The 15,665-nt window shown below is 45.7% G+C and overlaps 1 protein-coding gene across 11 annotated transcripts in view; it reads left to right on the forward strand.

Annotated features, from left to right (window-relative positions):
* The window catches only part of JMJD8 (jumonji domain containing 8), a 284,182-nt gene that overhangs the window by 82,136 nt on the left and 186,381 nt on the right, over window positions 1-15,665 (forward strand). For all 11 annotated transcript variants that reach the window (XM_069647028.1, XM_069647026.1, XM_069647029.1 and 8 more), the window contains exon 5: window positions 12,612-12,708. In XM_069647028.1, coding sequence (XP_069503129.1) covers window positions 12,612-12,708 — 97 coding nt within the window. The remainder of the gene's footprint in view (window positions 1-12,611; window positions 12,709-15,665) is intronic.

Genomic DNA, 15,665 nt, shown 5'->3' on the forward strand with positions numbered 1-15,665 from the left:
CGGCTACGCGACGGAGCAGCAGACCACGAAGGGAATGCAAATGCCCGCATGGGGCGTTAGGTGAGGATCCGTCCACACCTGATGGCTCGGACACCCATAGACGCTCCTGAAGGGGCGCGTGATACACATAGATCTTGAAGCCTGGGGAGAAAGCGAGCTGCGGGCGCTCCCATAGAACAGAACACGTTGCAACAGTGTAGCTGGGCGCTAAAGGAGGCCCGGCTACCAAACGAAGTGCGCAGAGAGACTGCAGGCCTGCGCAGCTGGGAAGAACTGGAAAGTCTCACAAGTCTATTCAGCTTATAAACTCGGTATGCACTCAAATGATGTTACGGTCAACAGACCACTAAGCTAACAGAGCACCTCACTACTATATTTACAAGATAAAAACACTCCTGGCGCAGGGGGCCAAACCACAGGTGAATTCCACAGCAGTTTAATTCAGTGGCCTAAGAACAGCCCACTGTGAAAGCAAGGATCCAGAGTTTGCAAGCAGAGGAGCTCAGTGGACACGCTATACGGAGACAAGCAATGCACCCATGAGGCACGACGCCGACCAGAAGATGTACTTGAAGGGTTGCACACACTAACTCTATACAAATAATATACAGACTAACACAGGGTAAAATGCAATAGTCAGGCCCCATGACCCTGCAAAGGTGCATTTGGAGGCCCACAGGCATTTGAAGATGGGACGGGCCTGGTGATCTGGGATACTAGAACCCACGCAGAATACCCAATGTGATCGGAGGTGGATACAGAGGTCGTGGATTTGCCCCTTGCGATCGAGGACTGAGCGACATAAAGAGAGCTTCCTCCACAGCGCAGCATATGTTAAGACCCCACGGACTGTATGGTCAGCGCCCAGGGATACAAACCTTGTAGAGGCTCTGGCTGGACTGCTGGTACAGGCCATATAGACATAACAGAGGTGGCGGATTGGAGAATTGTTGGGTACCCCAGGGCCTGCCTTAGCGAACTTGAGCGGCCCCAGTTCGGTTCCTAAATAGCCCACTGGCACGGGAAAGCTGAGCAAGAGCGGAAGGAACTGTACTCCATCCCACCTGAAGAGACATCAACATACAGCGGCTGCGGCAACTGCACCATCCCGGCACGGGAGGTAAGGAGGCCCACACCTCTGAAAATGTCCAATAAAACACTGAAAAGCAAAGGAAAGCAGCAGACAATGGACAACTGTGCTAAATCTCCTCAGGTAGCGGAAGAGGGGAAACACAAAGGGCCACCGATGCGCATGGACCAACCAATCCCAGACGCCATCGCCGATCTGAAAGTGTCGGGAGAGAATAAGCTTGATGCAGCAGTGGCAGAGCTCAAAGCTTCGCTAGAATCTAAGATAGATGCGGTTCAGATCGACGCCAATTTACTGCGACAAGATGTAAGGGCCTTGGCTGAGCGTACGACTGTGCTAGAGACAGAGGTGAAAGCAAACACGGGCACCTGCATGACGAACGCCGCTGAGGTTCAATACTGAAACAACAGGTGCAGAACTTAGAAGACAGAGCTGAAGAAGCGGGAGGGCGGGCGCGCAGAAACAATGTGCAGATTATTGGACTGCGTGAGGTCGAGGAGGGCTCAGAACCAACCAACTATATTGAGACCATGCTGCTGCAGGAGATTACAGGTGGGGCGCTCACCCAGGAGTTTGCGGTCGAGAGGGCACACAGAGCACAAGTTCGTAGACCACCATCAGGAGCTCCCCGAGGCCGATTATTGCAAAGATCTTAAATTACGAAGACGAAGAAAATATCTTGGAACATTTCCGGAAAGGTGGAACGATACATAGAGCATCAGCGGCTGTCACAGCATACCCTGACTACAACTTTATGGTACAAAGAAGGCGTTTGCACTACGGAACAATTAAGAGAAGGGTATGCAATGTGGGTTACAGATATATGTTGATGTACCCTGCGAAGCTGAAGGTGTACCATAAAAACAAGGCCCTATTCTTCGAAACTCCGGAGAGTGCGACAGAGTGGTTAGACGTCCAGAACTGCCCAGTGACTGCAGACGACCATGCGTAGAGCAGGGCGGATGAATGACCCAGCTGATTCCAGAATATGTTGGTATAAAGACATTTGGCCTTGGGACTTGAATATAGTACGCAAGTAGCAGTGTTGGAGGGAGCAGACGAGATATGACAGTTACGTGTGCAGAAAAGGTAATTGAGACACACTGAATGCCATATCGGGTTAGCAGCATAATGAGACATACTATACCCACCCCCCATAGTTAGGTTAGATCGGATACTGCTAGTGCAGTATCCCCTGCTGGGCTCTTGAGTGGTGTTACCAGGACAGGGCCAGATGCGGGATAGCCCGAGATCAGGGATGGAGCTGGGCGCTAGTTGGGGCTAGTTGGGGAGGGTGGGAAGAGGGGAGTTGGGTTAGTTTTATTTGGGGGCTGGGAGAGGGAGTTGCATGGGAGAAATGGGAGGAGTCGGCAATCACAACCCAGACCACTTAGGAGGAAAGTGGGGGAAGATGGAGGAGGATTAGATTACGGCTGATATGGGAGATCTGAGGATAGTGACCTGGAATGTGCGGGGGCTAAATAGTTATATTAAGAGAAACAAGATCATGATGTACCTGAACACGCAGAAAATAGATATAGCATTGATACAAGAAACCCACCTGAACAAAGATAAATTAGAATTGATTAAGAGTAAATGGAAGGGGACCATATTTGGCGTATGCTAGAGGGGTTATCACCTGGATAGCACCTCATGTCCCATTCAAACTGTTACAACAAGAGGTGGTGGCTGATGGCAGGATGGTATTGCTGAAAGGGCTGGTGGGGAACAGGGAGGTGAATATAATTAACATTTATGCCCCGAACAATGACACTGCAACATACTTCAGAAACTTGTATACAAAGATCAGCACATATATCGATGGAGCAGTTATAATGGGGGGAGATTTCAACTCCACACTGAACCCCAGGATGGATAGATCTGATGATAAAGTAACTAGGCCGAACCCGGCGGCGAAAGCCCTCGATGCACTCGCACAGGACTTTCACATGATTGAGATATGGAGGAGGCTTTACTCACAACACAGAGGGTACTCACATTACTCAGCCCCACATAATTTATACACCAGGTTGGACTACATATTTGTGGCCAGCACGCTGATGGAGGAGATGAAAAGTGCGGGGTACAAGGCAGCAGTCCTATGGGACCATGCACCGCTGGTCGTGAAGTGGAGGGTCTCCCCGCCCAGCCGAGGATACCGGCGTGGAAGCTTAGGGCTGAAGCGTTGAAAGATACCATATTTAGAGAGGAATTGAGGAAGGTTATAAACGGATACTTTGAGCTCAATACGGGGAGTGTGAAGTCGGCTGGCACGTTGTGGGAAGCATTTAAGGTGGTAGTGAGGGGAGAGGCGATCTCAAAGTCGAAAGGACTGCAAGGAGGTATAATGAAGGATCTGCAAAACATAGAAAGGGAGATCGGGAATAAATTGCAAAGAGGGGTGGATTCCCCAGGGGAGATCGATGCCATATACAAACTACAAGAGGAATGTAGAACCCATTGGGAAAGATTAAGCAACTTGAATTATAGAAGATATATAGAAAGACAGCATGCAGAAGGTGATAAACCAGACAGGTTGCTGGCTTGGTTGTGTAAGAGTGAAGCTCTGAGACAGGCAATTCGAAAAATACACAGGGGAGATGGCTTGGTAGAGGACACCCAGGAAGGTGTGAACGAATGGTTCTACAGATACTATCAAGAGTTATACGCAGATAAGATCGAAGAAGAGGAAATTGATATATTGGAGAGGTTGGAAGAAATCAATCTTTCTAAGCTTGGGGAAATGGATAGAGAGAGATTAGACGCACCACTCACATTAGTAGAACTAGAAAATGTAATCCAGACACTTCCCACTAATAAGGCTCCGGGTGCAGACGGTCTCCCGAGCGAGTTTTATAAAACGTATAAGGGTGATCTACTCCCACTGATGCTGGCTATGCTGAATGAAGCGTTTGAAAAAGACAGGTTGCCAGAGACCCACAGGGAGGCAATCATCATCCCGCTCCTCAAGCCAGACAATCCGAGTACTGATTGTAGATCCTATACACCGCTACCAATGCTGAACCAGGATAGCAAGATCCTCACTGCAGTGAGGGCCAACAGGCTGAAGCCTATGATAAACTCCTTAGCACATCATGACCAAACGGGATATGTTCCCCGAAGGTGTATTTCTGATAACTTCAGGAGGCTACATCACATCATAGACCAGACAGAGGAAAGCTCCCAGGAAGTAGCAATAGTCTCACTAGATGCGGTAAAGATCTTTGACTCGGTCAAATGGCCATGGCTGATGGCGGTTTAGAAGGAATATGGAATGAGACGAGCATACTTGAAGTGGGCTAAATTATTGTACAGTGAACCGGTGGCTCGGGTCCGGATGGGTCCGATTATCTCGGAACAATGGACTCTGGGCAAAGGTACCACGCAAGGTTGCCCCTGGTCCCCGATGCTATTCATCTTAGCGCTGGAATCTTTGGCGATATACTTAAGGCATTGATATAACAAGGTAGGCATTAGTACGGAAGGAGGAAAGCACTTGATATCGCTATACGCTGATGCCATGCTGCTGTACCTGACGTACCCAGAGGAAAACCTGTAGTATATACTAGAGGTAATGGAACGCTACGCAATATTGTCGGGTATAACGATTAACCCATGAAAGTTCATATTTTTCCCCCTAGGTATATATATATATATATATAGGAGTACCACAACATGAGTTACAGTATTGCAGATCGGGTGGGCGATTGACACTTTTAGATACCTGGGGGTGGACATATATCACAAGATTGAGGACGAACATAGGAACAACATGGAAAAGGTAGTTGAGAAGGTCGAACGTAGTATAGTATTCGGGCTCAATTGCCTCTGACTATGATGGGCAGGTCGGCACTGCTTAAGATGATAGTATTACCCAGACTGCTGCAGAATTTTGCAAACGTCCCATATATGATACCCAAACGGTTTTTCACCAGAGTGCAGAGTATTTGAAGGGGGTTTATCTGGCACAATTCAAGGAACAGGATAGCCCTATGGAAATTGCAACACCCGTATGATCAAGCAGGGATCAGATTGCCCAATTTTGAAGTGTACTACCTGGCTGTCCAGCTCCAGTATGTGGCAGGATGGCTATCCGAGGACCCCACTCCAGAGTCCAGATTGTTAAGAGCGGAGTGTACACCCTATTATCTGAACGAGTGGATGTGGGTGGCAGACCCTCTGAAAAGAAGAAGGCCAGCATTGTTGCACTTGGGCCGGAAGATCTGGTATAGAGCTTGCCGGGTGATGGGAAGCTTGCTGCCGTGCTCCCCGCAGGTGCCCTTGAAGGCGCTGAAGGGGGTAGGTGAACAACTGAGAAGGATCATTAGAGAACATTGGGAACCAGTAGGGTAGCAACCATAGGAGATATATGGCAAGAAGAGGGAAAGATAGAATTTGATACATTGAGAGAAGATACAGGTTTACATGGGGGACAATATATTACGTATGCTAGATTGGTGGCACTGGCAAAGAAGACGTGGTCAGAGGTAGAACTGACCCAGCATAGAAACGTTTCAGGCGGTGTCAGAAGGAGGCCACGAGATTTCACGAATTTATGAAATAATGATGTCTAAAATCGGGAAGGAAGTGATGCACATAAGGCAAGACTGGGAAGAGGAAAGTGGCTAGACAATTAGTGAAGGGTTATGGGTGAGGATGCAGAGATACCATAAGAAGGTGTCAAGAAATGTACAACTACAACAAATTCAGCTGTACATTACACACGGCATATATGACCCCCAGAAAAATTGCTAACTTTACAAATGCCACTATATAGAGATGCCCGAAATGCGGGGAGGTGGATGTTGATATGACACACATGTTTTGGCCGTGCCCAGAGATAGCTAAATACTGGGAAGAAGTAGTGCACCTCCTAGCTAATAAGGGCATTAAACTGGAAGTGGACTCTCTGTGGTCGTGCATGATAGTGGGATTTCCGAGACTGCGCAAACTTAGGCATGTGAGCAAACTTAAAGATCTGGTTTACATCCTTGCCAAGCGCAAGATAGCTACGAGCTGGAAGGCAAGTGGGAGACCAAACGCAGAAGCCTGGTGGCGGGACCTCCTGAAATGGACGGATGCTGAAACAGTGGCATAGAGGGAGGCGGTGGGTGGGAGGGAGAAGAAGAGGGGGAGATACTTACAGCTTGGCAACATTTGGTCACATCACTGTCGGGCATCACTGTCGGGCTCTGGCCGGGAGGAAACCGAAACAGACAGCTCCTCCGATGGTGCGGTAGTCGAGATGACCACAAGTTAGAAGAAGAATGTTGTAGATTGCGGGACTCTAATGGGAGGGGGAGGGTTTGGGGGAGGAGGGGTAGTTGGGCAATGTTTTGTTGATTTTTGTATGCACCATTTTAGGTGCACTGTGTGCTGATTGTTTTGAAAACTAATAAAGACATTTAAAAAAAACACCAATAATCAGTTAGCAAACTTATTTTACAATAGATTTTAAAAAATGAGCAGCGAGAAATCATGTGATTTGCATTCCTGTGATTCAGATACTTCTAAAGGTTTCTGTTGGTGAATGATATTACCAACACTTTTGTAATTGAATAATCTAGGAAACACACTTTAAATCCAAAGTAAAAAATATTGCAGTGGGCCTGCTTCTGCATTCTCAAAAGTGACAATTGCCAGCAGTAACTGACCCAGATGTATTACAAGCTCACTGTTCTGAGAAGGTCCAGCAATGGTTTCTTTTCTAGTGAACACATTTTGTTAACTTTACTACAGTATATTAGCACAGCTGGCTTGGCTTTGCTGCTTTATAACAAAGCACTGTCCTTTGACAGCAAAAGAGATAACAAGGAAGAAGACCTAAAGTGGACTATCGTGGAAAAAGTCACAGTCCACCCAAGATTTTCGATTGAAAACTGATCGGGGTGGATTAAACAAATTCATCAATTGGCAAACCTTGACCACCATATAACAGACCAGGTCTTAAGTACAACTGGGTGGAAAAGCCCCCCCTTCGCCTTTTCCCTGTACACTATAATACTGGACTATTGCCAAGGGGTTAGAACAACAACGGATGCAATAAGTTGAACAGACACTTATCACTGCAACTCCCAGTGACATGCTATCGACCAACATGTAATATGCACAGCGAGCCCTGCAAGTCAATTGCTAGTGATCACGTCACAAATATGCAATATATTAAGTTTAGACAAGAGAGATAAGTAGACCAGATTCTGTGTGCACGTATCATAGGGACTTGTCACATCCCCAAATATAGGTACATCATGTATTCATGTAATAACAATGCATGATCGTCAACAGCATTTATCCAAAACAAAAAGGAAAATAACATCAATGAAAGAGGCGTTCCAATATGGCTCTCGGGAAGGAAGGTTTTTCTTAACAAGAACAGCGCGCTAACACAGTACCTATGGCAACAAGCTACAAACATAAAACAGCAGTCACGGCATACACTGCCCTTTACGTCGAGTCACAACGCGGTGGTTAGGAGAATCCATGTGCCTGCAGCAACGGGTTAGCCGGACACTTTTCAGTTTTGTTTTGTTTATCTAAGTGGAAACTGTGCATTCGTTTGTGAAGATAGAGAGTTAGTTGGCTATACCGAATGGTGGAGCAGCCCTGGCCCCTGTAGACATGATGCTGCACATAATTTAGAGAAATGCATTTAGACTCACAGACAGGAACCAGCCAGTAATCACATAATAAGTGCAAGGCGCTTCAGTTTGAAATGAAGTAACTCAATACTAGAGTATCCTGAGCGATACTGTCAGGCCCAAAAACGTATGTGTAATGTGGGTCAAACGTGGGCTTTCTCATCTCCGGCAATACAAATGCATTCTAACTCAGACGACAGTTAACTACATAAGGGGGACCGTATGACACAGTGTACTGCCGTATGAACATATGGGACCTGGAAATATATATATATATATATATATATATATATATATATATATATATATATATATATATATATACACATATATATATAGTCAGTGGAGCGAGATGAACTATATCATAGAACTTGTTGTCTCAGTAAAATACAACCACATTTTAAATAAATTGTCACCTGGTGGACTACTCCAACTCTTTGCCTGTAGAGGAAGTTCACAACATGAACTCTCCGTGTTACCAGCTTTACTCACCTCATTCAACTACCCATACTGTTGTCCCAGGAGTGACCTGTGAGTATATCTACGTTTAAATGTGTTTATGCTCCAAAAGTATTGATAAAATAATTGTATAAAAAAATACATATTAGCTATACACATAGTGATAATGTTCCTGTTTAATTTTCCATGGGGCAGTCTGAATGTCTCCTTAAACGCAATAAGGTGAGACTGGTCCAATTTGATTTAGTTGTTTGGATACAGAAATTGGTTGTGCTGCCCATAGATGGTCATACCTAAAACTCAGACAATTCCCTTATCTATATCACGAAGACAGTCCTGAAGAAGGTGGCAAGAACTAGGCAGTCCACTGAAACCGGTCGACAAACATGGGGAGACAGCAGGAAAACTGCTGCATTCCATGGAAAAAGTCAGGGGCACACCTAGAAACCAGAGTGTGTAGACCCTTGATACAAGTCTTCATAGTTGAATAATTTTTAGCTCTTCGCATAGAGAATATGTATTTTTTAACAGGGATTTGTTGAGCTTGGAGTACTGCCCAATAACGTACCTTTGCCATAATACTACTCGACAACTATCCTATTTGATAGCTTTTTAAATACCTCACACGAACACTGCTCGAATCTGGACCTCATGTCTTGAATAAAATCATGTATGTAGCAAATGGTACTGGAGTAAACGAAGTAATAATTGGGACAATAATGAAAGACTAAAAAGAAACATTTATTTCCCTTTCCTTACTCTATCCACTATTAGATAGGTGGTCCACCAGCGCAGACAAGGGACAGGTCCTTAGATAGGCAAGGAGAGATAGAACCTTTGCTGTCCTCTTTTTCTTCCTGTCCTTGATATTTCTAGAGGCCTCAATATCCAGTCTCCAAACAATGCAATAGTCTTAGGTGTTGGAGAGACAAGCCTGGACCAGTCCACCATTTGTCTGCACCTTCCTCTCCTGTGAAGGCAGTTCAGCAACTCTCAGGAGCATTATATATGCTCAGCTGAATGATTAGGTATTTGGGTTTGTTCCTTATTGAGTGCCATCTGGGCCCCTCTGATAAGAGACCAGTTCCCAGACCCCAACCTTTTTCAGCTTTGGTAGAGGGAGGATTGGAGAGGATGGGCCAGTTATGGTATAAAGGTAAATTTAGATCTATTCAATAACTGCAGGGCGTCTTAAAGCTAGGCCCACTCACAGTATTTCTATATCTTGAGTAAAAACAGGTCCTGACAGTCAAATGCTGAGGAAATAATCTGACCAGGGATCTCAACCCTTTTGAAAAGATCCTTATCAGCCAAAATAGTGGAACAGGTTTGATCTTGAGGTTTTATCAAACAATTATCACAGCTGAGCCCCTTTAACACCTCTGAGTCGGAACACCATGGGGCAGAGACCTTTGTAGAGAATTGGAGATGGACTAAGGTCAAGAATCTGCAGTTCGATCCAACAAGTCTCCATAGAAACCCAATGCAAGCTTCATGATTTTAAACTGTTACACAGATGGCAGCTCCCTCCGAAAGATTGGCCAAGATGTTCCCTGAGACCAGCCCATATTTTTGGAGAGGGTGTGGCTCACATGGCACGTACTCGTCCATGTGGGGGTCCTGCTCTGCTATCCCGGCCTACTGGAGGGAGGTTTTATCCGGGATGCGTGAGCTCTTTGGGGTGAGTAGAGCCCTAGAACCCCTTCTAGTTCTGTTTTGTTTGACTGAAGATGAGAACCAACTCATCAAACAAGGTCATATGATACAGAACCTACTCTTAGTGCCAGGGCCAACCTAGTTGGGGCATGGAAGAGAGATACAGCTCCAATGAAGCACAAATGGATTAATAAGGCAACATCCCTGTTTGATACGGAATACATGACACATATGATTAATCAAACAAGTCGCAATATTCACCAATAAAGGCTCCCTTTTATATCAAGTCACATGCCCGACTGGGTCTGAGAATTATGATATAAGACTGGGGAAAGTCTCTGTACACCACAATAAGGGCAAGAGTTGACACACATTGACGTCTGTTCGAATTAGGCAAATCATGCTCAGGCTTGGATTTGGGTCATATTTGTTCTAGATGGCCAATGACGATTTATATAAACGTACTTGTTTTGAAGAGAATTAATAGGTTCAAGATGTAGAGAGTAACATGCTATTTGATTTTATATCTTTGTACCACCTCTGGAACTTGTATGCTGTGTTGGAAAATGTAATACGCATATATTTGGGGGGAAAAAATCTGATGCCATAATTATTGTTGGCTAAGTTACCCATGCACAGTTGCCTCCATAAATTTAGGATGAATCTGCAATGTACTTTTGAAATGTGCCTTTTTCATAGTTTGAGTATGTTATCCAAAAACCCATAAACCATCTGTTGGAGTATCTCAGGGGAGAGACCTGCTTACAATCCTTACTGATCTGTAACAAGACTAATCCAAACTAAAGAAGCACTTGAATTGTAAATTACTTGAGTCCACATTGCTAGACTTAACAAATCAGCTAATAGAGAACATGGACAAGGGCAAGTCAGCACTTCTTCTGCTCCTCAACCTGTCGGCAGCATTCGACTTGGTGGACCACAAGATCTTAGAGAAGCACCTCACAGACACTGCCCACTTCTCCCACAAAGCCACCAAGTGGATAACGTCATTCCTGGAAGGCCGTGCCATGAGGGTCTTCACAGACCAGGCATCAGCCAATCCATCACCCATTGGCTGTGAAGTTCCACAGGGTTTGTGCACATCCTCCACCCTCTATAACCTCTTCACGCTGCCATTATTCAATGACTTAGTAGAACTCGGCATAACGTTCACAAATTATGCCGATGACACACGGATCCTCCTCCCACTATCTGGTGACTATGAACAAGACCTTAAAACACTACAAAAAACCTATGTAATCATCCAGGGCTGAATGGCAGCAAGCGGCCTCTGTCTCAATGGGGACAAAACCGAAATCTTATAGGTAGGCCCCAAAGAGACCTTGAACAAACTAAACAACAAATACTGTAATTTTAGCATTGAGAACACTGTAATCACAGTCTCTGCAGCAGTAAAAACATTGGGAGTATATCCGACTCCTCTCTGTCTATGGACAGACAAGTTAGCTATATCTCAACATCAGCAGCACTCACAACTAAAATCATTAACGCATCCAACCTCACCTCTCCTCCAAGAACTGCCTCAATATTGCAAGAGCTACCATAGGCGCAAAGATGGACTATTGCAATGTCCTCCTCCTAGGCACGTCCTCAAAAAACATCAACAAATTACAAATCACGCAAAATAATGCACTCAGAGCCGCCCTCTGCATCCCCAGGAGAGAGCACATCTCTCAAGCAAGGAAAGGGGCCCATTGGCTCCCGATCAGAGAACATATATTGTTCAAAACACTCACCAATTACCCACAGATATCTGTCTCAATCTGCCCCCCCTACTTAGCAGAACGAATACATCAAGTTCAGTCCCACAGACCTGTACGCAACCTATACTCACACCAACTCACAGTCCCTGCATTCAAAAGAGTCAAAGCAGGGGGGTCCAGCTTTGAAGTCCTAGCACCTAAAGCATGGAACTCACTACCTCTTAACCTACGAGAGGAATCCTCTCTCATGGCCTTCAGACAAGCACTGAAGACTAATCTGTTCAAGTAAACTGTTCCTCTACTATTCCTTGAAACTATGCAACAAGCATAATGTTTGAACTGTATTCATGTAAGACTGTACATAAGGTTATCATCATGCTAACTGCACCTAAGTGAATATTCTGTAACCGTGCCTCGATGCCCCAGGGCCGATGGGTGTGTTATAAATACAAATAAATAAATAAATATTTGGTGTGGGGCTGGGCAAGCCGCACCGAGTACGGACAGCTAGTCGCTTATGCACACATCCCTACCTTGTGCCCAATCCTTATACACTCAATTTCAATACTGTCAACACGTCTGTGTTTTTCACAGTCCTGCACACTGCAATTTTCTTTTTTAACTTTTATTCAGTGCTGTGTCTCACAGCAACTTGTGGTTATGAGAGGATTTCGAGGTAGGTTTGTGAGTAAGTTTGTAAGTACATTTTATGTGGGTTTGTATGCTGATGTAGGGATGCACAATGTCAGAAAACCAGACCTACTGTCTCTTTAGGGTGCTTCCCACCTGGCTTCACTGTCTCCTGATGTTATTACTTTTAGGGTAATGTTGGGTAACCCCCATCACTCCTCAAATACTCCTATGTCAAGTCCCTGCCAATGGCCACCACCTGGCATTGGACTGAACCTATACACACCATATCTGTTTAGTGCATTCCATGACTCATTGTTGAATTTCTGCACAACATGCTCATTCTGTCCCACAGCAGTCGAAACCTGTGTGCCCATCACTTATTTACTTTATTCTCCAATACAACATTTGCAGGCATTCCAGGCACTCTGCACAAAGAAGATGCTCCTCCAAGAGTTTGGGGATCGTATAGTGCGCCTTAGTACTGCTAACACTTACTCATATGAGAAAGGTAAGTCCATTACCTCAGACCCACCTGTTAAGCAGCTGCAACCTAATCCTGTCACTATTAGAAGTTGATTCTTGGAACGTCTTTTCCCTCTTTTTATAACTATTACTGAATAACCCCACTACTTTCTCTGTAACTGTTGTTACCTATTTAAAATGTGAGTGCTTTACTGCATAGAATGTAGACAGAAACATCCTCGGCAAGCTCTGTGAGTTATGGTGGACGTGGAGCTCCATATCCTAGCAGCACACACTATAACTGCAGCCAATATGTTAATCCTCACCAAAATGTGTTCAAAACAGCTGCCCGCTTCAACCAGACAGAGAAGTCCTTAATCCTATGCACATCTGTTAATGAGATGGCACCTACTCCTACTTGGTATAGGGATGTCCAAAACATTATTGCATCTTTTCCTACTATCAAATGTGCTTGGTCAGATAATGTAGGGGGTTGAGCACCTCCTGTACAGAGGTTTGTGTTTTACTAGCAGGTCACAGGTTTCTATCTCTACAGAGTCAACTGGGCCTTTCGGCCAACCAAGTTTAGTAATAACAAGAATGAAGAGGCCGTTCAGTAGGTGTCATGTGCTATATTAATGAACCATATTTCAATATTTGTATATATTTCAGACACAGGGACTGATGTTCTCATACCAATGGTGAGTTCTGTGAGATTGAGAGCTATACACCTTTAGCTAGTGAACGTTAGAGAGTTGCCATCCATATTTTACAGAGTAGTGTAACAAAGTCTCCTTCTTTGATCTTGGCACCAGACCACCAAAGGGGTGACGCAGGAGGCAGGAGGCCTCCCCTAGCCAGCGGATGATGGAAACCGGGAATAGTATGGGGTGTGCGGACACTTGGCTGCGGACAGTCATGTAGGAAATCTATATGGGCCCTCTACCCGACTCACTATATATATGACGCAAAACCCCAGAGAGACAAAATAAATGCTTATAGTCAGGTTCACGTGCACAATACTCTCAATGGGTTATCCTGCCACGATTGCAGTAGCAGAGCCGCCGTCGGATCAGAACTATGTGGAAACATTCCTCGAGGTCCAAGTACCTTTGCTTGATACTATGCTTCAAATTCATGGTTTTCTGGGCAACAACGCCAACTTACCAGTGTCTTGTCTGCCAGCAAATTTTCCATCGCCAGAGATGAAAAGTATCCGTCCTTCTGTGCAAATTCTCAAGAGTTAAAGAGCATAGTAAAGATTTGTTAAAAAAGAAAAGTTATTAAGAAAGGAAAAAAATATTTTTCACAAAGTTACGGCCTACTTCCGATTCATTTTCTCATAGACAAACAAGGTCAATTTTTGCCGAACTGCACCGCCCAAACCTCTGGATAGATTTGGACCACGTCCGAAACAACTTGGGCACAAAGTGTTTAAAAGAGGCCTTTTTTGTGGTTTGGGGTGATTCTGTGCAGTTGTTTTCTGGCTTCCAAGGGTTTCAGGACCGCTGGGCACGCAGAACTGACCCTCCTGTTGGTGGCACCCGTCAGTTTTTCTCTCGGCCTTCAGCCTCCTCTTCAGGAGCAGGAAGTCTCCCGGATGACGAATCTGCAAAATTATATTTTTTGTCGGTTGCACAAGACTCCGGTAGGAGGACGAATCTCGTCTCCTCTGGAGGCGTGGCAGACCATCACCGATGATCGGTGGGTTTTGTCCATCGCTCAGGCGGGCTTTCGCTTGCCCCTCCCCCCATCCCACCCTTCAATCCTCCCTTCCAACAGATCGGGACATCCTCCCTCAGAGCCAAGGTTCAGAAGCTTCTAGACCTAAGGGCGGTGGAACCTGTTCCTCTCGGGGAGCAAGGGGAGGGCTTCTATTCTCGACTGTTCACAGTGCCCAAACCCAACCAGGCTGGCCTGCGCACCATCCTCAACCTTTCCCAGTTCAATCTTTCTCTTCCCCAAGAGAAATTCAAGATGATCACACCCTGCCAAATAAAGTCCTCTCTTCGGAAGGTCGACTGGCTCAGTGTTGTGGACCTTCAGGCCGCGTATATGCACATCCTGATATGGGGGCTGTATCGAAAGTATCTTTGGTTCTCCCTGGGAGGGTAGCATTTCCAGTTCTAGGTGCTTCCTTTTGGTCTCACCTCGGCGCTTTGTGTCTTTATGATCGGTCATCGCAGCTTACCTTCGGCTACAGGGTGTTCATGTATATCTTTATTTGGACCATTGGCTCCTACGCAGCCCTGGTTCACAGACAGCATTGAGTAATCTCCAGTCTCTCCTTCAGATCTTGTTCTATCTCTGGCTTTCGGTGAACTGGCGGAAATCTTCCATGACGGTCTCCCAAGACCAGATCTTCCTGGGTTTTCGTTGGAAAACGATCGACTCCAGGGTGTATTTGATGGCAGACAGGCTTGTGGATATATTTGCCACGTGTCAGCTCTTCATCCACTCAGAGCACATGACGGCTTGGTGGTTCCAGAGACTTCTGGGCATCATGGCTTCGATGTGTACTTGCCCTTCCTCTTGCGTGTCTCAAAATGAGGCATACTCAGCTGGCTCTTCGGAGCTCTTGGTCTCAGACTTCGGACTCGGATTCCAAGATGATCCCAGTTCCTTCCTGCATGATGGCGGGCCTTCTATGGTGGTCCTTGACCAGCAATCACACGGTGGGGGCCTCTTTTCAGGAGCCCTGCCCACAAGTGACGATTACCAGGTACTCCTCCCTCCTAGGGTGGGGAGCAACTCTGGATCATCTGCAGGTTTTCGATCTATGGACACCGCAGGACAGGCAGTTATATATAAATTATTCGGAACTCCTGGCTGTTTTTCTGGCGCTGAAAGCGTTCCAACCATCTATCACGAACCGGGTGGTCCGCGTCCGCACGGACAACTCGGTATCCATGTTTTACATCAACAAGCAGGGTGGTACCAAGTCACCACCTCTTGTGAACCTTGCCATTCAGATGTGGGAATGGGCCACCCAGCACAGCATTT

The sequence above is a fragment of the Ambystoma mexicanum genome, chromosome 2q (assembly GCF_040938575.1).
Source record: "Ambystoma mexicanum isolate Mex_15411 chromosome 2q, UKY_AmexF1_1, whole genome shotgun sequence".
NCBI classification, from domain to species: Eukaryota; Metazoa; Chordata; class Amphibia; order Caudata; family Ambystomatidae; genus Ambystoma; species Ambystoma mexicanum.